The sequence below is a fragment of the Coregonus clupeaformis genome, chromosome 7 (assembly GCF_020615455.1).
Source record: "Coregonus clupeaformis isolate EN_2021a chromosome 7, ASM2061545v1, whole genome shotgun sequence".
NCBI classification, from domain to species: Eukaryota; Metazoa; Chordata; class Actinopteri; order Salmoniformes; family Salmonidae; genus Coregonus; species Coregonus clupeaformis.
This window is the reverse complement of record NC_059198.1, coordinates 34,528,934-34,553,464: the sequence shown is the minus strand read 5'-3', so window position 1 is coordinate 34,553,464 and position 24,531 is coordinate 34,528,934. Positions and strand designations below refer to the sequence as shown.

The 24,531-nt window shown below is 42.9% G+C and overlaps 2 protein-coding genes across 2 annotated transcripts; one reads left to right on the top strand and one right to left on the bottom strand.

Annotated features, from left to right (window-relative positions):
• The first annotated feature begins 1,989 nt into the window (after positions 1–1,989).
• Positions 1,990–12,953, top strand: LOC123491221 (putative carbonic anhydrase 3). The gene is made up of 9 exons (XM_045221351.1): positions 1,990–2,130; positions 2,265–2,310; positions 2,406–2,432; positions 2,564–2,740; positions 2,935–3,089; positions 4,079–4,168; positions 4,458–4,530; positions 4,747–4,910; positions 12,547–12,953. The coding sequence occupies exons 1-9, from the start codon at positions 2,038–2,040 to the stop codon at positions 12,748–12,750; spliced, it is 1,029 nt and encodes a 342-aa protein (XP_045077286.1). The 5' UTR covers positions 1,990–2,037; the 3' UTR covers positions 12,751–12,953.
• Positions 12,954–13,010: 57 nt separating this feature from the next.
• LOC123491229 (E3 ubiquitin-protein ligase RNF25-like) lies at positions 13,011–15,562 on the bottom strand. The gene is given in 6 exon segments (XM_045221378.1): positions 13,011–13,920; positions 14,032–14,169; positions 14,372–14,461; positions 14,639–14,794; positions 15,004–15,399; positions 15,532–15,562. Coding segments are annotated over 5 exon segments (1,320 nt in total). The 5' UTR covers positions 15,130–15,399; positions 15,532–15,562; the 3' UTR covers positions 13,011–13,110.
• Positions 15,563–24,531: the final 8,969 nt, after the last annotated feature.

Genomic DNA, 24,531 nt, shown 5'->3' with positions numbered 1-24,531 from the left:
ATAAACTCTGAAACAATTATATTAATTTGGGGACAGGTCGAAAACTATTAAACATTTATGGCAATTTAGCTAGCTAATTTGTACTGGGATATAAACACTGGGTTGTTATTTTACCTGAACTGCACAAGGTCCTCTACACCGACAATTAATCCACAGATAAAACGGTAAAAGTTTGTTTTTCTAGTAATCTCTCCTCGTTCAGGCTTCTTCTTCTTCTTTGGAATTTATATTGCATTTGGCAACGAACTTTAAACGGTGCATTACCACCACCAACTGGACTGGAGTGTATCTTTCAATCGCCCACTTGGATAGATGCTCCTAAAACCCAATGAGGAGATGGGAGAGGCAGGACTTGCAGCGCGTTTAGCGTCACATATAGAACCGAGTTCTATTTTAGCGCCTGGCGACGCAGACGCTCGTTGACGTGCGCGAGCAGTGTGGGTGCAATGATTGAATAACATGTATGTGTACATTTATTTTGCAACGCTCGCGCACGCGTCGCTTGCGGTGTGGTCAGCATGTTACAGAGCTCTCCAACCCTGTTCCTGGCGCGCTACCCTCCTGCAGGCTTTTACTCCAACCCCAGTTGTAACTAACCTGATTCATTTAATAAACAAGCTGTAAGTCGCTCTGGATAAGAGCGTCTGCTAAATGACTCAAATGTAATGTATAAATGTAAATTATTAGAATCATGTGCGCTAGATTAGGGTTGAAATGAAAACCTACAGGATGTTAGCTCTCCAGGAACAGGGTTGGAGAGCCTTGTTATAGAATATGCATCAAGTGCATACTCCAATTGCAACGTCTGCCAATGCCCACACATATTGTCTCAAGAACATGTTCTATTTTTAATACCCTCAAACACCAAGTTAGGCATACCTCATTACAAAATAGGCCATCATCACTGTCAATCGTGAATGATAATTAGGCCTATTCACGTTTTACCGGTGAAACTGCATCTGCATGCCAATCATTTAATTGATCTCAATCAGTTTCATGGGAATACCTATGCATTTTGATCTTCTTGAATTACTGTTTCGTGAGGGAATTAGAGCAGATGGTGTTATCAAACTATTAGCCTTTCTTGTATTTTGTTTCAGTCAAAGCATATATCCTGCCTAGTGGCTCTGTTGAGTTTTGGCGCATGCTAAAACATTTTTTTGGGACTATTCAGCTTCAGCTAACCATCTTAAAATCATATTAGAAAGTAGGTGTTTTTGGCGTAACAGTAGTGTTGAACATTAACGTTATAGGCCTACTATGCTATGCTATTATATTAGGTTCTGTTATGTAAAATACTGATGAATGTTATGTGATGTGGCGAGACATTGATTCAGCTTTGATCTAACTTTACTAAACGAGCACCATTGTGAGAAGTGATAATCTCCCATTTGTAATAATAATAATAATACTATCAATTCATATAATTTATTTGCATAGATTTGATCATCAAATCAATTGACCAAGTAGTGAACATAAATCATTACTAGCCTACATAGAACTGCAGGAAATTCGTTTTAAAACAGCCATAAAATCAAGCTTTTCGTGTGGTGTATTTATGCATCTCAATAAACTATAACCTAAATGCATTATTACCTCCAACTTGGCCCAATTTCCAATTTTCCATCCTGACATACCAAGCTAACGGGCCCTGCGTCTCAACCAATAGCCAATATACTGTAGGCTAAATATCCCATGCAGGGCTACAGCAACTTCCAGAGAGGGTCATGCTCTTGGGCTTTGCCGTGGCCACTCTGGTTTGGGTGTCCTCTGCAGAACGTCGCCGTAACCAAGTTGTCACATATCGTTTTAGGTTCCACTGCGCAAGAGGGAGTCGGTGAAGTTTTATCAACATCAAGGCAGACATGGTGAATTTAGATAAAACATTTATTTAGAATTGATCAGAATACATTTTCCATGTATTCTCAAATTGAAAAAGGTGAGGCTCGTGCTCCCCCAGCACTACGCCCGGTTTATAACGTTCCACATAGCCTTGAAAAGTCGTTGGGCGGGAAAACTCGTTTTGGCGGTTGGGCAATGCAGGCTACTGTAGCTAGGCCTATAAAAACATGTATTTTCACTATTAATGTGGTTATTAATTCAACTTATGAAACGATGGTGTACAAGTGGGTAAGCAATCATTTTTAAAGTCATACACTTAGGGATCTTGATATGGCTACATGTTGACAGAAATCTAATTGTAGAGATAACAAAGATAGTTTCATGCATCTTTATGCTACATTTTATTTATATTTGCTTTTCAGACATCTGTGTGTATTATGCTCTTTCTCTGTTCACTAGCCATAGCAGGTGCGTAGCCTTTAAAAACAACTTTTAAAAAAAGTTTCATAAATATTAATATATTTTATATGAATTATATGTATTTTCAAATGTGTTTCTTTCAGACCAGCCCTGGTGCCACAATGGTTGTGGTAAGACTTCACTAGTTCTGACTTCACCTCAGTCCATTACTCTTCAGTCATCTCATAGCTGTGCTGTCCCACACAAACACCAGACTAGCAAACATTTCAACTGACAGAGGCTTTCTTTTTCTCTCCTTTAGAGGACAGCCCCTCTTTCTGGCCCTCCCTTCCCAACTCTCAGTGTGGGGGGGCCAGACAGTCGCCGATCAACATTGATACTATCCAGCTGACCTTTGACCACAGTCTCCGCAACCTCACCTTCAGTGACATCACTAATCCACACAGCATCAAGTTCCTCACCAACAATGGACACACAGGTACTATTGTGTTGAATCTCCTTGGTCCTGTCCTTATAGTGTGTCTGTAGGACATGTGTTGTCTAGCCTTCTTTAAAGTAATCTCAGTAGCTCAGGACACAGGTATCACTTTCTCATTAACAGTTGTTAGAGAATACACAATACCATATTAACTTATATTACGGTAATACCACAACTTATTTTCGTCCTCCCAGTGAGCTGTGTGTTAGAGGAGGGCCTGATGGAGGTGAGAGGAGGGGGGCTCTCTCATGCCTACATGGCCGGCATGATGCATTTCCACTGGGGAGGCGACTCACTGTGCCACCCAGGCTCTGAGCACACAGTGGATTCAGTCAGATACCCCATGGAGGTGAGATACTGTACTAGGAGAGAGCGGGTGAGTGTGCAGTAGCGGTGCGTGGGTAAAATCACTGGGGAAGCCAAGCTCTCCCCTAAAAAAGCCATATTACAACCTATGTGTTGTGATAATTGCGTTGTTTGCTGTATAACCTGTTAATTCATATGCCTTGCGACCGTGATATATAGGCCTAAAAGCCGAGACAATAAGAAGACAGTGGCAGAATAAATTCAACCACACCTTTGTTTTATCACAAAACCAGATAGTAACCTCTGTCCAGTGAAGTCCACAAAGCATATTGCATGTATTTTACATTTACATTTTAGTCATTTAGCAGACGCTCTTATCCAGAGCGACTTACAGTTAGTGAGTGCATACATTATTAATTTTTTGTTTTCATACTGCCCCCCCGTGGGAAACGAACCCACAACCCTGGCGTTGCAAACGCCATGCTCTACCAACTGAGCTACATCCCTGCCAGCCATTCCCTCCCCTACCCTGGACGACGCTTGGCCAATTGTGCGCCGCCCCATGGGTCTCCCGGTCGCGGCCGGCTACGACAGAGCCTGGATTCGAACCACAGAGAGTTACTGCAAGTCGCAAAGAAAACAGAAGCTGCCTCCACTATTCCAGCACCATTTCAACTTCAACATTTCAACATCATCAAATCTCCTCTGCTTAGTGTAATACAGTGACAACTAAAAGATACCAAAACCAATTTAGTCCAATCGACGTAAGCTAAATATGATGTGGCTGCCCATGGTTCTGATTTCTAGCCTAACTTCCATTAATGTGCAACGTTAGCTAGTTAACATTATCCTTCTACATCTAGCTACGTATTGAACTTCCATCCTCTCAGGCCAGGGGCACAACAATGTTTGAATTAATGGTTGGATCGCCGTTATAATCATTGGCCAGTATGGAGAATTAAGTAAAACCACAAGTCCAAATACCTATCTCCATCCATGGCTAATTTAGCTTTCTCCTGTGTTGGGTTTCAGATCCATCTTGTCACACTGAAGGAAGGCTTGACGATGGAGCATGCCAAGACTGACCCGGAGAGGATAGCAGTGTTTGGATTCTTCATAGATGTACGTCTCTATGTCACAACAGTTCTACACTGATGATGACAGTAATATGACAGAGTTATGATTCTTGACTTATTAATAGGAGTTATGGCAGAATACCTTGTTATCAGGATGGGATCATTGTAATGGCTGGAATGAAATCAATGGAACAGAGTCAAACACGTTGTTACCATGTGTTTGATGTGTTTGATGTATTCCAGCCATTACAATGAGCCCGTCCTCCTATAGCTCCTCCCACCAGCCTTCATTGCTTGTTATCCATGCTATCATCAACACTTTCCATGGATTCCAGGTGACAGGCGACCCATGGCATGTGGAATCCTGGAGGACTTTGACATCATATCTGCAAAATATAACAGAGAGGGGTGAGGAGCAGTGGTGCCAGCAAGCTTTAAAGTACTTATGTTCGGTCTTTTTATGACAATGTAGCTAATTTGAATTTGCAGAGATAGAGACAGCGAGAGCAAGAGCAAAGTGAAACCTCCATTGCTTTTAGGGCACTAACAATGGGAGAGCCTTCTCCTCTTGATGGTGATGTTACTAGTATTTTTCATACTACAGCCCCTCTCCTTATGTCTCAGGTTCATCAGTTGACATAGTGCAGCCACTATCCATCAGTGATCTGCTAGGAAGTGTGGACCTCACCAAGTTCTACCGCTACCAGGGTTCTCTGACCACCCCCACCTGCGATGAAGCGGTGGTATGGACCGTGTTTGAAGAGCCAATCAAAATACGGAGAGATCTAGTGAGTGGTAACCTAACATAGCAGGTTTAAAGAAAAGCCTGAGCGGAGCTGGAAGAAACAGGAAGTATCCGGTTTGAGTCTTCACCTCTCCTTCCTGAAAATCGTATGCTTCCGGTTTCTTACAACCCCGCTGAGGGTGAGTGAGTGGTGGTGGGCTGACTTGACGACTGGTTGAGTGTGATTGCCACACTGATGCATTAGGTTGGATTACACTCCAACAAGCGTTCTCCTGAGTAAAATATATGTCAAATGAAAGATGAGTGTGCAGCTAAATTATATTTTCCTGAGTCATTGAAGAACCCTAAGGGAGCGGTCGAAATGTACACAATAGTTACCCAGAGGAAAATGGGGGAGGGTCGTACTTTTTCGATTTTAGTCAGAGGGAGTGTTTAGTATTTGTTTATTTAGTCCAGGGGAGTGTCATGTAATTTGTAATAGATTAAATGTCATATTGCTCAGTGTTTTAGAATTAGTTACTTATTATATCTCGATGTGTGCCCGATGCTGCCCCTCATCCCTGATTCTCTGCTGGATGCGCAATATCAAGTGCGCCTAGTGTGGTCTCAATCAAGTGATCCATAGCCTATACTATAGGCTATAGGCCTAGGCCAGCGTTTCCCAAACTCAGGCCTGTGGACCTCAAGGGGTGCATGTTTTGGTTAATGCCCTAGCACTACACAACTGATTCAAATAATCAAAACTTGATGAAGAGTTCATTATTTGAATCAGCTGTGTAGTGCTAGGGCAAAAACCAAAACGTGCACCCCTTGGGGTCCCCAGGACCAAGTTTGGGAAACGCTGGCCTAGGCTATACGAAGAGCATGCTCGGATAAGCACAGGGCAAAGTTATATTTCTAAGAAAATGTACTGGGATGGTGGAAGGGTTGGTGTGAGGTGTGACCCAGGTGCGTTGCAGGATATACAGTAGGCAGTAGGCAGAGCTGGTGAAACAAGGATCTTTAATGGTGGTCCCGAAGCCAGAATACAAAATAACGGACTTATCACGATAAAAAAAAGGCGGAGCAAATAAGTCTCCAAAAACCGTCTGACAGCCAAAATACAAAATACTCCCTAAGACTGAAACAAAAAACGAAACAGGGAGAACACTTCTCAAGTACCTGTTCATAGGTCTCTGATCAGACACTGAGTAGTACTGCTTGACATAGAGAAACTAACAGAGAAAACTGAGCAAGGGAACACAGGGAAGTGAGGGCATAAATACATAGGTGAACAGGTAGACACAGGCGACACCAATAGGATGATGATTAGTCCAGACTGTGAGTGAGGAGGTGCCTAAGGTTGTCGGAGGATGACACCTAGTGGGTCGCTATGGAACTGCGACCCCCTCCTGTAACAGGATGGTGTATATAAAACTAGGCTACCCCAATAATGAGCCCTGGCCTGCCTTGCTCTGCTCTTGCTGATGTAAATTCATTTGTGCTGCCTAACCAATGGCTGTGCTGTATACGGTGGCACTTCAGGAAGCAAGTCAAAGGCTTCTTCCGCAATAAACAGTATTTGTCCAAACAATTAAATATCTGCGTGCGGACTAGGCCTACTGATGTCCTGTTCAGTTTGAGAGAGGGAGCGCGATGATGAGAAGGACGACCGGGGGTACGCATGCTAATGCTATAATTTATTTTAATAAAAACACTATGTTTCATTGCCCATAATGAAGCTATTTATCAGAGTTATTGACCTCACAATAAGCCAATTCGAGTAATTACATAACTTACATTACTATGAAGCGGCAGCTGCGGAGATGGACAGCGCATTGGTGCTGAAAGTAGGCTAATTCGAGAAGGCCTAATTCATTTAAACAGTCTTCATTTTAATTTGACTTTAGGCTACTAGCAACAAGAGGGCTTTGTGTTGGAGCCTATTTCTTCCTATTCAAGAAATAAGAGGTATGCCTACCTGTTTGACAGATTAAATTATAGTCTACTATCTATAGATTTTGTCAGCCAATTCCTTCAGTTACCATGCACTCCTTAAATAGCTCAGTGTCAGTGAAGGGCTCTGTGTGTTAAGTTAAAACCAGGGCTCGAATTGAGGGGGTATGTATATGAGGATAAATGGCTAAAATCAAAGGCCCTACCCCTTGTTAGGTGAAGATTTGTTTTTAATTAAATGGACCTGATTATTAAGTGATCTATAACAACGCTTTAGTCCACAATGCTTTATGCTAGAAACAAGCTGTAAAATGCAGAGGAAAGACATGACTCTGATACATATGGGATAGCTTTGGTTTGTGTCTATGATATTCAGAGGCTGCGCTACAAACTTCTATAGCCAAGGAGACAAAAAAATGTACTTTGCTTGGGAAGTTCAGTATTGTGTGATTCTGTGACTATCACTTTACATTCAACATTTCAACAGGCTATTAAACACTGTACGAACTCTAAATCAGGCAGGAGCAAGTCAGGTAGAAGGAAATTAATTATAGATTAATTATATATAGCCTGCCATTTTATAGCCTGCCATTTGTTTTTTGTTTTTTAAGAAATAAATTGTGATGTATTTGTGACAGCTACAGGCTGGCAGGAGCGTTCAGCATTTCAACAACACGCCTATAAGGCATTTAGGCTGTATAAAATGAAATGTAAAAAAATTGTTACTTAGAATTAAATAATAATGAAACGAAAAATGCCTTATTAGGCTATACAGTTGTCGTGGAAATTTACCACTAAGGACTCAAATTCAAAGTAAATGAAGCAATCTTTATTATCACGACCGGAGAGGTTCACAAACTCAATACAAGCCTGATGAAACTCTGAAAAGGGCCATTCCCTTTTCAGTCCCTTTATACTGCTACACAAACAAGTCATATAAGCATGGTTGGTTCCTGCATGAGATTGACTGATACCATAGACTTCTTACCTTGAAACTGAGATATTGTATCATCACTCCTTCTAGTTCCCAGAGCGATGTTCTGGGCGTACTGCCAAATTGCTTATCAGTGATAGTGTGGATTCCTCCTTTGTACAATCAATCAGTCACTCGCATGAACCCAACCAAGTTGGTTATTAGAAAAGCAGCATTGTGCTAAACATACGTTCATACACACAAGAACATTTCCATCACACAGTCATTCACTTTTATAAACACGAGTTTGGCAAGTCTTTGGTTTGATGATCATGAGCCTACCCGGCTCCACGAGGGGGCTAAAGGGGGCTTAGCCCCCTCAGTTCAAACTTGTGCCCCCTCAGTTTTAGTTTTATGTTGCTATATAAAAATAGCAAAAAAGTTAAAATTATTGAGTTACAGGTGCCGCAAAATAAATCTGTATCTCCGCTGCGCTTTTGTCAGCACAATGGACGGAGCGCCCCGTGGTGTGTGTAGGGGGGCTATGGAAAGTCACTGGGCAGTTAGGTATGACTCCTTTGGGTTTCCATAAAAAGCAGGAAAAAACACTTCTCATCTCTGTGGTAGGCTAAGTGAATAACATGAAACTCCTCCACCTGTAATAGTTTATTTAGATTTATAAGGGCGGGGTCAAGTTCACCAGTCGGGCCCTGGTGAGGACAACGTGTTGGAGGCCGAACTGTCTCCTTCCTGCTCCTCTGCTGTTCCTATGGGGGGCGCTCTGCAGGAGTGTCTGCCCTATGATGAGGTGTGTGAGGTTTTCATCCCGACATTGACTGACACTGAATTGATTATGACCTAGCTGGAGCCTGAAGAGGAGAGGGTGTGCTCTGACCCTTTCCCCAGGCTTGGAGAGAAAATGACTCCACCACAAAATGTTCCTGTGTGTGGCAGGGAAGTTGTGTCACTGCTGGGGGGGGTCTGGAGACAACCCCAGTGTCCATTGTGCATAGTTCGGGAGAGAATACTCCCTTACCTGCTTCAACAAAGGCCCATGCAGGGAAGTTTGTGGCCCCTCATCGCCAAAAGGTTAATGGACAGCGTTGAGGGGCAAAGTCCTCTGTAGCTGGTGGTAGAGCACGGCGCTTGTAACGCCAAGGTAGTGGGTTCGATCCCCGGGACCACCCATACACACAAAAAAAATATGTATGCACGCATGACTGTAAGTCGCTTTGGATAAAAGCGTCTGCTAAATGGCATATTATTATTATTATAAAGTGTTAATCTGCCTCGGGGCAACTGCTATGATGTTCCTTTATTTGCTCGGCCAATCTACATTCACCAAATGGACATACCCTTATTGGTCAATATGTATCATGTACCCAGTGCTCGTTTGGAATGTGCCATTCTGCCTTGCTGTCACATGTCCATTAGTTTGGGTAGTGTGTGCGTTCAAGGTGGGTGGTTAGAAATACTGAACTATAAGAATTTCAGTTGAAGGGGAAATGAACATTGCTACGTCCTGAAAATGTTTGAGGTTACTGCTTATGTGTGAGGAACGTGTTTCGTGCATAATTAAAAAGTTCAAAACCAGGATAAGGGGAGGGGTGTGTGGCGAAGACGTGCTATAGGCACGACTCCCGCCAATTCGTGCACACTATTTGTTTCATTGTGTCAATGTTTATCAATGCCCCGTGAAATATATATTCATCAGTGAAGTTACTGTTAATCCCAAAATATTCCCCCATTAATTTAACATGTTTGGTTATGGAATTGTTGATAATTCATTAAATATAATATACATTCATAGCATTCTCATTCTCCTGAGTGGAAACGTTGTTTAGAGTGCTTGCAAACTGCGCAACACTTGTGATAAATAACTTTTGGTTTATTTAATTGCATTTACCAGTTTACTGTCAATTTCTTAATTGTCTTCGGTTGGAGAGCATGTGTTTAATTTTGCGTGAACGCGCACACTTTAGCGTGCATAGATATACCTGGCCTGCGCGCCAAGAATAGGTGGGGGCAAATGTATTTAAGTGCTGGTTTGGGGATGTTCTAGTTAGTTCACTTTTGGGTAACTCAAGGGGAAGCTGTATCTGAGCCTGGTAGACCCCACCTGTGCTTTATTGGTTAAGACAGGTTTTGCCTGATGAGAGGCTTTTTCGTTTGAACACCAGCGCTGTGTAAATAAATCCAACACTGTCTGCCTCCTGCTGAATCTTTGTCCTTAGGACTGCTAGAAGGCCCCTATTTTACACTGATACAGCACAGTGGAGATAGGCTACAGATTTCACACCAACCTGTCACTTCAAAAGCACTGTGGTCTGTCTCTGTATTTGAACTTTATGTTTGTGGTATAGCGTGATATAAGCAGAATTCAATATAATTCTGATGCAAGAACTCCCTCAAACAAAGTCATTTTATCCTGGCGCCGGATCTGATAATGCGGTGAGCTATGCATGCCTAGTTTGTTAAATTAGCCTAGCAGTTACTCTTATATTCCCATGCCCTAATCAGTCAACACAAATTATTTTGTAACAATATCATGGAATACAATTATTAGAAAAATGATAGTTTCCCAAATGAACAGAAAGTTACAAGTGCATATAGGCCTACCTGATGATATGCGGCTGTTGTGTTAAAACACAATTGTAATTTTCTCAAATTCATTGATGATCAGATACTTCAGTTGTAACTGGTTCTGTTGCGCTACATTTTTACTGTTGATAGATAACTTTAGCACTGTTCCAAACTTGGACTATCCTATTTTTTTTTAAATATTAGCCTGTATAGAAATCAAAACATCTCAGGTGCTGCAGCATGCACTCATTCGTTGTCATGCTCTGTTGTGGAATTTAAAAAGATTCTGCTCGTCTCCAGTCATGTAAAATGACGTAGAACTGCATGAAATGCATTTATAAAAGGCAATTTTTTCTCAGACCGCAAATAAGATATACTGGATTCATGCAGTGCTTTTATTATAATGGAGATCTTTTCACCCTTGTCTGCAGTGGTCTGCAAATCCACAACCTTCTGGCTACTTTCCCATGTAATGCTTACAAAACGAAGAACAGTTTCTAAAACTGCATATCTAAGGCTCTGGTCTGTGCTAGGAGTGAGGGTAAACATGTTCTCTGCTATCCACTTTGTTTTAATGCTGCAATATTTACCTTTTGGGCGACTGACCAAATTCACATAGAAATGTGAGTTATAGATCTGTCATTCTCAATGAAAGCAAGTCTAAGAAGCGGTAGATGTGTTCTGTTCGCTATTTCTATGCTTCCTGATCTTAAGTTTCATTTTTGCGTCTTTTACATTAGGTTTTGTACACCAGCTTCAAACACCCATTTAAATGAGTGGATTCAGCTATTTCAGCCACACCCGTTGCTGACGTGTATAAAATCAAGCACACAGCCATGCAACCTTCATAGACAAACATTAGCAGTAGAATGGCCTTACTGAAGAGCTCAGTGACGTGGCACCGTCATAGGATGCCACCTTTCCATCAAGTCAGTTCATAAAATGTCTGCCCTGCTAGAGCTGCCCTGGTCAACTGTAAGTGCTGTTATTGTGAAGTGTAAACATCTAGGAGCAACAACGGCTCAGCCGCTAAGTGGTAGGCCACACAAGCTCATAGAACGGGACCACCGAGTGCTGAAGCGCGTATCACGTAAAAATCGTCTGTCCTCGGTTGCAACACTCACTACCGAGTTCCAAACTGCCTCTGGAAGTAACGTCAGCACAATAACTGTTCGTCGGGAGCTTCATGAAATGGGTTTCCATGGCCGAGTAGCCGCCTGCACACAAGCCTAAGATCACCATGCGCAATGCCAAGTGTCGGCTGGAGTGGTGTAAAGCTCGCCACAATTGAATTCTGGAGCAGTTCTCTGGAGTGATGAATCACACTTCACCATTTGGCAGTCCGACGGACAAATCTGGGTTTGGTGGATGCCAGGACAACGCTACCTGTCCCAATGCATAGTGCCAACTGTAAAGTTTGGTGGAGGAGGAATAATGGTCTGGGGCTGTTTTTCATGGTTTGGCCTAGGCCCCTTAGTTCCAGTGAAGGGAAATGTTAACACTACAGCATACAATGACATTCTAGACAATTCTGTGCTTCCAACTTTGTGGCAACAGTTTGGGGAAGGCCCTTTCCTGTTTCAGCATGACAATGCCCCCTTGCACAAAGCGAGGTCCATACAGAAATGGTTTGTCGAGATCTGTGTGGAAGAACTTGACTGACCTCAACCCCATCGAATACCTTTGGGATGAATTGGAATGTCAACTGTGAGCCAGGCCTAATTGCCCAACATCAGTGCCCGACCTCAGTAATACTCGTGGCTGAATGGAAGCAAGTCCCTTCATCAATGTTCCAACATCTAGTAGAAAGCCTTCCTAGAAGAGTGGAGGCAGTTAAAGCAGCAAATAGGGGACCAACTCTATATTAATGCCCATGATTTTGGAATGAGATGTTCGACATGCAGGTGTCCACATACACTACATGACCAAAAGTATATTTCACAGGGGTTTAGATGGTCCTATGATTCTCTACATTGCTTTTGTCACTGAAATTAGGCGAACTATTAGAATTTTTGCAACCAGGAAATGCCAGAGTGATTTCTGCATAGTGCACATTTAATTATTATTTGGGGTATAGGGGAGGATCACTTTTTTTCAAGTGTTCAGGGAGGGTCAGGTAAAAATATATTATTTTACTAAAGGGAGGGCCATCCATTTTTATTTCAGAGGTGTGATTTTCTCCAGGTATCCCTCATAAATAATGTACAGTGCCTAAGCTAATCCTTTCATACTCCTGTCCCACTCTCAGGTGGAGCTGTTTCCTAAAACCCTGAAGTACAGAGACATCTACCGGCCAGTGCAGCGCCTCAACGGGCGCCACGTCTACGCATCCCCCGGGGTGTCAGTGTCCCCACTGGGCCGCATTAGCAATGGCCAGACTTCCAGCAGGGGGGCTCTCTCGCCCGGCCTACTACTACTAATGACTAGCCTACTGATGCTGGGCTGGGGGTGAGGCTGGACGCCCAGGGGGAGGGGAGGTATGCAGAAATAAGAGGTGGACGGAAAGAAGGAGGAAAAAAGGAAGAGGATGGGGGAAAATATGTTGTTGAGGTGTTTCTGTCAATAATAAATGTACTGTATGTTCCCTCAGACAAATGTGGCCTGTCATTTGTTAGTATCTTATGCAGCAAAAAGAATGCTTCAGCATAAACTAAACAACTGCCCACTGACAACAATTCAAACGGCAATAGGAAAGAAGGCAGGACACACCGGTTCACTTAGGTGCCAGACAGTGCAGTTTTATTTTAGGTGTGTCGAGAATGTAAATGGAAGTGCAGACATAGTTGTTCTTAGTTCCTCCTTTGTCCCTTTGTCATAGAGCAGCACCCTCTCTCCCCACCTCTCCCTCTACCACTCTCTGATGGAAGCCCCTCCCACCAGCCATGTGAGCCCCACCTTCTCTGCTACGGGGGCAGTTGGCACCTCCCCTGCTTTGCTGACCTCGCCCGTTCCAGTAGCGATGGTACCCGCCCCCCCGAGCATCCCATTGGTCCGTTCCTCTGAAATGCCTCTCCTGCCATTGGTCAGGCTGTTGCGCTGAACGGCGAGGGCCCCTCCTTCCCCTCTCCCTATGGCCTCGCCCAGCCTCCATTTCCATGCCGTTGCTAGGTGGGATGTCCGTTTTAGAAGTGTCCAGGCTTGATTTGCTTATTGGCTGACCGTCTTTAGGAACTGGAGCCTCTTGTTGGCCTAGCTCCGTACGTCCCTCCCCTTCTTCCTTCTCCAATTGGCTTAACTGTGCTTGTCCCAGTTCCGGGTGGCTAGAGTTCTCCTGAAGTCTGGCTTTGATTGTTGCGTCGTGAGAGTTGGCAGGAGGAGCGCTGTGGAATTTGTCATGTTTCTCTGAGGACAGAGAGAGTTTGTCCAGATGGTCGGTGGGGGGGACAGGTCTCCCTGGGTGGGTGTGGGGCCTGCCTCTCCCTCCCCTCCTGGGTCCCCTGAAGTGGCCCTGCGGCCCCTGGTGCCGGCACTGGTGACCTGGCCCTCCCCTGCGATGCGAGTGGCCAGCGTGCTGCAGCTGTGGTGCTGTGATCTGATTGGTGGAGGCAGGGGGAAGGGAGGGCAGTGATTGGCTGGGAGAGGCGTCCCCGTCAGCGCTGACGTTGTCGGAGTCGGGAGGCGGCTGTGAAAAACAAGTCGCAACGTTGTTTAATTAAGATACATTATAAGGAAAGTGCGCACACACACACACTTCAGCAAATATTTGTTTCTAAGCCCCACCTTGCTTCCTTACCTCATTAATATGTATGAGGAAGCGGTTAGACTCCGCCTCTGTGTTGATAATCCCGCCTTTTGCTTTCTGACGCTCCAAAAGGTTCTGGAGCTCAGCCCACTTCTGCCGGAACGCCACCCCTATCACCACTCCCTCCAGCTGAGTGAAGTAGAGGTCAGCACAATTGCATGGATTTATTTGCAATAGTAGCCACTACAATTTAAGGGGTTTTGTGTCCCTCAAGTAAGTGGTGTAGATAAAATTGCAAGCCATGAAAAAAATATATAGTACAGTGCTGTAGAGAAAAAAGAACAGCTACAAGAGTACAGTATGTTGTCAGTGTGTGCAATTGTGTCTTTACCTTTGGAAAGCTAGGGGCGGGATTAGACAGGAGCTGGTCAACATTGTAAATCAGAGGTTCTCTACACATGGGACACACAACCGTTAGCTCCTACAGGGGGAGGGAGAAAGAAAGAACCGCCAGTCAAAATGACCACAAAGTGAATCATCACTGTAAAATCTCCAGGAATATAACAAAACAAAAAACATTGACTCCCCCCAAAAAAGTATGTTTCACTTCAGGAACTCCCAGGCGCTCCCCCTCAATTCCGCCGCTGCATATGGATACTTGATCTCACCTCATCGTCTATCCTCTCCGTGTCTTGTCCTGCTCCAGCTCCTTCTCCCTCTCTTGGAGCTCAGTCTCAGAGTGGGTGATGTAGCGGCCTAGGCAGTGGGAGTGGAAGTAGTGGTAGCATCTGGTCTTGGTGAACGCCTCCCCATCCTGGGACAGACCAGAAAGACATAGGGGAGGACAAGGTTTACATCACACAATGCTGCGGTCCCATTTTGGGTCCACTTGCTCACTCCCCCTCATGGTTTTCAAAAGCATTGGATTGGTGTAAACATGGGCTACAGAGAGTTTCAAACAGGAAGACTAGTTTAAACTTTCATCTTGTGTGGACTAATGGTAATACTAATTACACAGCCCACCTTAAACCCGTAAAGGCAGATGACGCAGTTCCCATGGGGAATATTGCTCTCCGTCAGGATATCTTTGGCTTTCTGAGAGAGACAGAGAAAAGAAAAGAGGGACCGAGTCAGGTACTTGATATTCATCTCTATTTATACATTTCTAAATTTAAAAAATCAGGACAAAGGGCATCCTCGATTCACAGTTCTAATTATAATATCACAAATACAGTTCTTAAATACTAAAATATTTCAATTAAGAACAGAGAGAATGAGAGAAAGAGAAAATGAGGGACAGGGAGAGAGGGAGGGGGAAATAAAGGGAGAGAAAGAGAGAGAGAACTGGCCTCAATGAGCTGGTACAACACAGGGGAACCCAGGCAGGACTCTGCCTCTGTCTGCAGACATTTCTGCACACTGAGGGAGAGAGACATCTTTGAGCAATACAAGCAACAGGGGACACATACAAAATGAAACTACCCTTCATCAGAGCAGTGGATAAGAATACAATGAACCTAAGATGGAGGACAACATATTTACTCTAGTTACCTGCACAGCTTGTCATCAGAAAGACCCCGAGGGTTGTGGATGGAAATGGAGGGAGGAGAGGAGGGATACTTAGGAAGAGAAAGAGACAGATCAATGTATAACATTTGGAAGTTGCATGTCCTGAGAATGAAAGGGACAGGGCAGGGTTCTAAGGACAGGAAATTATGAAAGCATGAGGAAAAACTTTCACATGAGTCAGAGAGAAACAATATGACAGGAAGTGTTGTTGCTACATGGAGGGTTAGCTCAAGACTCACACAGGGACCCCTCAACTCCGGTCCTGGAGAGCTACTGGGTAAGCAGGCTTTTGTTACATCCCTGCACCAATACACAAACGTGTACACACCCTGTAGGTAGCTCTCCAGGAGCAGGGAAGGCCAGTATATCTAGTGGGGTACACAAAACTATATATTTTTTTACACAAGTAACCTAAATGCATGCTCTAAGCCAGGGGATGGGGAATTATTTTTCCAATCAAATAGATTGCAAAGGACAAGGAAGAAGGGAATATGAGCATACCTGCAAGTCGAGAGTCAAAGTTAGGGTGAGTCGCACAAACTGAGAGAGAGAATCTTCCCCCGTGGAGGGGTATAGAACCAGACTCACCTCCCATCCCCTATAAGAGAGAGCAACAGAGAATGTCAATTAAACACACGCACACACTTCAAAGCCCGAAGTCTATCAGCTATTCATCTACTCTTATCTATTGGCCAGGGCAGGCTAATCAGTCATGCATTATAGTAAAACAACCGGGGATAGAAAAGAGAGCAGAAAGAGATGTTGTTTTAAGTGTGAACGCTGATAGATCTCTTCAGAGAGCAGTTGGGAGGACAGGATGTTGAATACAGAGGAGGGAACGCAACAATCAGCTGAGTATGATGCAACAGACCTGTAATCTCCCTCTATCTGGCCCATCCTCCTGATGCTACATAAAACATAGCTAACTAGTACACTCCACCTCTGATACAATGGTGGGTGTGTGTGTCTGTGTGTGGTGTTTGTGTGCCTATAGTATTCTAGTCTGGTCACAGATCTGTACTGTATGTGCTTAAACTGTCATTTGTTGCTATGCCACACCAGCCCAAACAGATCTGCAACCAGGCTACAGCTGGTATTCATATAGATTCATGAGTCAGCAAAATCCTGTTGCCATAGAAGTGAGGTCTTAGTGGTGCTCTGGGGCCTGGGCTATCATCAAACTGAGTGGCTCACCCATCATCTCTCCTGTTAATCTGCAGCTCTTCCAGATAGATGGACTGGAGAACCTCAATCTCAGACAGCACACTGTAGAGAGGAGATGTAGCCAATGTCAATGAATGATGCAACAATCTGATGTTACAGCAGAAATGGCTTGAACTGTAACTTATTAACTTACTGCAGAGCAGCATCATTAGCTAGCTAAACCAAATGTAAAAATGTAGAACCTGCATAGCTCAGTTAATCATGTGTGGCAAATTATCAAACTAGCTATCAATGACAGCAGGGTTGTTCAACCTCAAAAAGCACAAGAAAGAGGCTTGACACCCACCATCTCAGATTGTTCTGAAACGGTTTCTGTTAGAAACAGATAATATTAGCATTCCTGCAACATTATTTTGTCTAGATATAATTTGATCTCTGAGAAACTAAAGTAATTGATTGCACCCAAATTGGCTATTTTAATTGATAGGATTCATATAATATTAGATAAATATAGTACCGAACACCTGATTTGGACAAAACTTTTTTCCAACAATGAGTTAGACATGAGGAATCCAAAGAAATGGCAGGACCCCCATGCCAATCCCACTCCAACAACGAGTATATAGCATTCGTTCTCTATGTCTGACAAGTAGTATGGTGCTGCGGTTCTAAGTACTGTTTCTTCATCCTAAGTAATGTATTCCCATTGAATTTGGTGATGGTTTTTACATTTACATTTAAGTCATTTAGCAGACGCTCTTATCCAGAGCAACTTACAAATTGGTGCATTCAACTTACTATTTCAATGAAATACAATATGGTAAAGAAATTACAAAAATAATAAAATTTGAATAATATTAAATCCTTTTTACATTACTTTCTCTTCTTATAGGGCCTTGATATGCTGGCTTCAGTTATCAACTTATCCAATAACTGAATCCAAAATACTCTTTCTGGTATGTGGACATTGCAAAGTCACTGTTTGTGTGAATGATATTGTTCATTATGATATGAAAGTGACTTTGCAGCCGTTATGAGGGGGTTCTCTGTAATGTCCATTGTGACCATTAGAGAAGACCTCCTGTCTCTGTGTGGGTCTGGGGGACTGAGGAGAATCAAGAGGAGTCCCAAACACCCGCCCTTCTAATCTAGGAAGTTCGCTTTCTGTGTTGAATCCCAGGATCTCAATTATTAAATGAGGCAAATCCTTACAACTTCTGATCTGCCTACAAATTGCCTCTGATTTGTGAAGGATTTCTTCAATGTCCAGTTTCATTGATGTGCTTGAGGATCTCATTTTACCCCCCTGTTCAGAGAAATTAGTAATTAAAGTTGTTAGGTTTATGTCCCATCCTACATCCTGATATTACCAGGTTCTGACCACTAGATGGTGTGGTTCCAGGTGTTTTTTAAGAACCCCCCATGCTTTGGTTTTGTTGTCCACTAACTCTTTAGCATTTGTGACAAATCCAATGCAAGTCAATGGTGCATATATTAGAATTTTCACGCTTCATGTCCAAATCATCCTTAAGTATCTAAAAATGTATTGTGTACTATATATGATTTGGATATGAAGCGTGAAAATGATAATAGGTACAGTGCCTATAGAAAGTCTACACCCCCTTGAACTTTTCTCACATTGTTGCGTTACAAAGTGTGATTGAAATAGATTTATTGTACATTTTTGTCATTGATCTACACAAATTAATACAAATGTAATAACTCAAATAAAGTCGTTGCATCAGTATTCACCCCATTTGTGTATGCAAGCCTAAATTAGTTCAGAAGTAAAATTTGGCTTAACAAATCACATAAGTTATATGGACTCAATGTGTGTGAAATAATAGGGGTTGACATGATTTTTGAATGACTACCACTTCCTCTGTCCCCCATACATACAGTCGTGGTCAAAAGTTGAGAATGACACAAATATAACATTTTCACAAAGTCTGCTGCCTCAGTTTTTATGATGGCAATTTGCATATACTCCTGAATGTTATGAAGAGTGATCAGATGAATTGCAATTAATTGCAAAGTCCCTCTTTGCCATAAAAATGAACTTAATCCCAAAAAACATTTCCACTGCATTTCAGCCCTGCCACAAAAGGACCAGCTGACATCATGTCAGTGATTCTCTCGTTAACACAGATGAAAGTGTTGACGAGGACAAGGCTGGAGATCACTCTCATGCTGATTGAGTTAGAATAACAGACTGGAAGCTTTAAAAGGAGGGTGGTGCTTGAAATCATTGTTCTTCCTCTGTTAACCATGGTTACCTGCAGGGAAACACGTGCCGTCATCATTGCTTTGCACAAAAAGGGCTTCACAGGCAAGGATATTGTTGCTTGTAAGATTGCACATAAATCAACCATTTATCGGATCATCAAGAACTTCAAGGAGAGAGGTTCAATTGTTGTGAAGAAGGCTTCAGGGCGCCCAAGAAAGTCCAGCAAGCACCAGGACCGTCTCCTAAAGTTGATTCAGCTGCAGGATCGGGGCACCACCGGTGCAGCTTGCTCAGGAATGGCAGCAGGCAGGTGTGAGTGCATCTGCACGCACAGTGAGGCGAATACTTTTGGAGGATGGCCTGGTGTCAAGAAGGGCAGCGAGGAAGCCACTTCTCTCCAGGAAAAACATCAGGGACAGACTGATATTCTGCAAAAGGTACAGGGATTGGACTGCTGAGGACTGGGGTAAAGTCATTTTCTCGGATGAATCCCCTTTCTGATTGTTTGGGGCATCCGGAAAAAAGCTTGTCCGGAGAAGACAAGGTGAGCGCTACTGTGTCATGCCAACAGTAAAGCATCCTGAGACCATTCATGTGTGGGGTTGCTTCTCAGCCAAGGGAGTGGGCTCACTCACAATTTTGCCTAAGAACACAGCCATGAATAAAGAATGGTACCAACACATCCTCCGAGAGCAACTTCTCCCAACCATCCAAGAACAGTTTGGTGACGGCCAATGGCTTTTCCAGCATGATGGAGCACCTTGCCATAAGGCAAAAGTGATAACTAAGTGGCTCGGGGAACAAAGCATCGACATTTTGGGTCCATGGCCAGGAAACTCCCCAGACCTTAATCCCATTGAGAACTTGTGGTCAATCCTCAAGAGGTGGGTGGACAAACAAAAACCCACAAATTCTGACAAACTCCAAGCATTGATTATGCAAGAATGGGCTGCCATCAGTCAGGATGTGGCCCAGAAGTTAATTGACAGCATGCCAGGGCGGATTGCAGAGGTCTTGAAAAAGAAGGGGCAACACTGCAAATATTGACTCTTTGCATAAACTTAAAGTAATTGTCAATAAAAGCCTTTGACACTTATGGAATGCTTGTAATTATACTTCAGTATACCATAAAATCTGACAAGAATATCTAAAAACACTGAAGCAGCAAACTTTGTGAAGACCAATACTTGTGTCATTCAAAACTTTTGACCACGACTGTACATCTGTAAGGTCCCTCTGTCAAGTATTGCATTTCAAGCACAGATTCAACTAAAGACCAGGGAGCTTTTCGAAAGCCTCATAAAGAAGGGCAGTTTGGTAGATGGGTAACAATAACAAATCTGACAAACACATCTTTAAGCATGGTCAAGTTAATAATTATGCTGTGGATGATGTATTAAACCACCCAGACACATCAAAGATGCAGTCATCCTTCTGAACTGAGCTGCAGGACAGGAAGGAAACTGCTTAGGGATGTCACCATGAAGCCATTAGTGATTTTAAAACAGCTAGAGTTCAATGGATGTGATGGGAGAAAACTGAGGATGGATCAAGAACATTGCAGTGACTCCACTAGGGCTGTCCCCGACAAATAAAAATATTGGTCGACTAAGAGTAGCCTGTTTTTTCGACCAATTGATTGGTTTAAATTTTAACGTGTCTTTTTCCATATATAGACACAGCCTATGTGTTTTAATCAAATCAACTATATGCACTGAGCTTGTCTGATGCTTTAAGCGAACTGTTTGATGAAATAATTAGACACAAATGACTAGAGGGAGACCGACCGCAATTGATTTGATTGTGCCGCCTGGCTCAGACTTGCTGTGCTGTGTTTTTTTTAAAAGCACCCGTTGACTCCCTCTCCTCCCTGCTGCAGCGACCACCACAGAACATCAGTGTGTATAGCGCTGTCAGTGTTGCTGAAGCTGCAACATAATTACAGCCAATTCTGACTGAAAAGTTGTTACCAAAATCCCTCATTTGTTTAGGAAAAACATTCCTTATTCCCTCAACCCTTGCTGTCTTTACGTGACACGTATGTGTCGCATACACATGACCAATAGGGCCTGACCTATAGCATATCATAATCACATCAATAAATTGGTTATAACAAACTCTGAACACCTTAACACGTGACAGCAAAATGGATGCAGAGAACGTGACAAATAAACTCGAAACGGGGGAATGTTTACTGGTTGCGCAGGAGGTAAAGGGGAAGTAAGATGTGTGGAATAAATTTGACTAGTTGTGGAAAATACTGGAGATGAAGAAAAATGTTGAATGGCGCAAGCACTGCGTGCATATTAGGCCTATGTGTGCCAAACAGGTGCTGTTAGATTACAACAACAAAAAATCTGACCGTTTGGAACAATGTAAACACTAAATAAATTATAAGCGTACCAGAGTCTGTTGTAATGTTTTTTTGTAAAGCCTTTATTACAGCAAAGACTAAAAACCGTCGCATTCATTTGTGAATGCAATTTCCGAAATAGAACGGTTTAGGCCTATTTACGCTAATTATTCAATTCTTGATTGCATTTCACATCATGAATGACTCGTATGCTGTGTGATGACATGAACTAATAAATAATTGATTGATACAGTAGCCTACGTAAGTATTGAAATATAGGCCTAAGTAAGTTACAGTATTAAGACTAAACAGGATGCGCCCTTAGGCCTACAGCTCGATGGTGGTTATACAAGGTTGTTATACTAAGCCTACTAATTATATTACTTATTATTATAATGACGATAATAATAATACCAATAAGCAGATCAAGGAAAAAGGAGGGTTATTATTATTCTAAATATAATTTCGGACTATTTGGAACAGTGTACATTAAATAAATTACAAATACCACCAGAGAGGCTGGTCTAACGAAAAAAAGTGTCAAGCCTTTATTACAGCATAGCAAAGATTAAGAACAGCCTAATTTGTGAAATTGTTGAGTCAGGCTTGGTGCTCAACCAAACATTCAAACAGGCAACAGAAGCAGGATCTGTCTTATTTCTGTAGATATACACTACCAGTCAAAAGTAGACACACCTACTCTTTCAAGGGTTTTTATTTATCTTGACTATTTTTTACATTGTAGAATAATAGTGAAGACATCAAAACTATGAAATAACACATATGGAATCATGTAGTAACCAAAAAAAGTGTTTAACAAATCAATTTTTTTTTATATTTGAGATTCTTCAAATAGCCACCCTTTGCCTTGATGACAGCTTTGCACACCCTTGGCATTCTCTCAACCAGCTTCATGAGGTAGTCACCTGGAATGCATTTCAATTAACAGGTGTGCTTTCTTAAAAGTTAATTTGTGGAATTTATGTCCTTCTTAATGTGTTTGAGCCAATCAGTTGTGTTGTGACAAGGTAGGGGGGATAGCCCTATTTGGTAAAAGACCAAGTCCATATTATGGCAAGAACAACTCAAGTAAGCAAAGAGAAACGACAGTCTATCGTTACTTTGAGACATGAAGGTCAGTCAACACGGACAATTTCAATAACTTTGAAAGTTTCTTCAAGTGCAGTCGCAAAAACCATCAAGCGCTATGATGAAACTGGCTCTCATGAGGACCGCCACAGCAATGGAAGACCCAGAGTTACCTCTGCTGCAGAGGATAAGTTCATTAGTTACCAGCCTCAGAAATTGCAGCCCAAATAAATGCTTCAGAGTTCAAGTCACAGACACATCTCAACATCAACTGTTCAGAGGGGACTGTGTGAATCAGGCCATGGTCGAATTGCTGCAAAGAAACCACTACTGAAGGACACCAATAAGAAGAAGAGACCTGCTTGTGCCAAGAAACACAAGCAATGGACATTAGACGGGTGGAAATTTGTATTTTGGTCTGGAGCCCAAATTTGAGATTTTGGGTTCCAACCGCCGTGTCTGTGAGACGCGGTGTGCGTGAACGGATGATCTCCGCATGTGTAGTTCCCACCTTAAAGCATGGAGGAGGTGGTGTTATGGTGTGGTGGTGCTTTGCTGGTGACACTGTCTGTGATTTATTTAGAATTCAAGGCACACTTAACCAGCATGGCTACCACAGCATTCTGCAGCGATATGCCATCCCATCTGGTTTGGGCTTGGTGGGACTATCATTTGTTTTTCAACAGGACAATGACCCAATACACCTCCAGTCTGTGTAAGGGCTATTTGACCAAGGAGAGTGATGGAGTGCTGCATCAGATGACCTGGCCCCCACAAACCAAATTGAGATGGTTTGGGATGAGTCGGACCACAGAGCGCCAAAGTTGTTTCTAACATTGACTCAGGGGGGTGAATACCTATCTAATCAAGGTATGTTTTATTGTCCATTCATCTTTTTTTAAATGTTAGAATTTTTGCATAGATTGCTGACAAAAACTGACAATTAAATCCATTTGAATCCTACTTTGTAACAAAATAAAATGTGAAGAATAGGACATAAACCTAACAACTTCAATGACTCTTCTCTGAACAGGGGGGGGAAAAACGTCACCAAATTCAATGAGAATACATTAGAGGGGACGAAGAAACAATACTCAGAGCCAGTGGCGGCTGGCCGATAGAGGGCGCTAGGGCGCCGCCCCTTAAATAAAATTATTTTAAAAAATAAAAAATAAAAAATAATAATAATAATAATAATAAAAACATCAGTATGTCAATATTTGTGTGTTTGAAATATGGAATGCACACAGTAATATGTGTAAGATATGATAGAAAATCATATTCGCAACCTTTCCTCTGCCTGTCAAACGCCTCGTCAGCTCTGGGCGATACAGAAAGTGCCCCGAGGAGGCGGGTCTACGTAGCAGTTAAGCCAATTGCTAATTTAAGATATGAATGTATGACATAAAATGTAGTCAATAAGCGATCTTAAATCGAATCCAAGGAGGGCGATTATTTTACCGCCCCCCCAAGCTCGCCCCCTGATAAAATAAGGACCGGGGTCCAGTGACGCCATTTTTACTAGACAACAATGGCGACGCAAAAACGTTACTCCTCCAAGACCCAACCCTAACTCGGTGAAATCTCTCCTCCAAGATCCGTTTGAGAGAGAACTTTGTCAGAGAAAGTTCGGGTGAAAGAGCTGGGCCCAGATCAACCTGACCTCTCAATCAGACAGCAGGCTAGCGAGAAAGGGAAGCAGTATATGCGCGGCTTCTCCCGTAGCTGGTACACCAGGAAGGCTTGGCTAGCTGGGTGCACTGATGCTAATGCTTTATTTTGCTTTCCGTGCTTGCTTTTTAAAACACGACGGGGTCAGATTCAGCATGGACAGGTACCGGAGTGAGGGATATGAAGCACCTGTCAGAGAAGGTAAAGAAACATGAGAACACCAGGGCACACATGGACAACTCTGTAAAGCTAGCTGTATTAGGAAGGGTGAACATTGCTACGCAGCTGGATGACGGCCACAGGATTGCGGTGAGGAAACACAATGAGGAGGTGGATAAAAACAGGCACATTCTATCCAAAATTATCGATTGTGTGAAGTTCTGTGGGGCTTTTGAGTTGGCCTTGCGTGGGCACGAGGAGACTGACTCCTCAGACAACCCCGGCATTTTCCGGGGCTTAGTGGATTTTGTTGCCTCCC

Bases quoted from the DNA above. Each gene is read 5' to 3' on its own strand.
- LOC123491221 (XM_045221351.1), top strand. From the start codon at position 2,038: ATGCAGGCTACTGTAGCTAGGCCTATAAAAACATGTATTTTCACTATT. The intron at 2,131-2,264 runs GTAAGCAATCAT...TTTGCTTTTCAG, and splicing joins AAACGATGGTGTACAAGTGG to ACATCTGTGTGTATTATGCT. The intron at 3,090-4,078 runs GTGAGATACTGT...GTTGGGTTTCAG, and splicing joins CAGTCAGATACCCCATGGAG to ATCCATCTTGTCACACTGAA.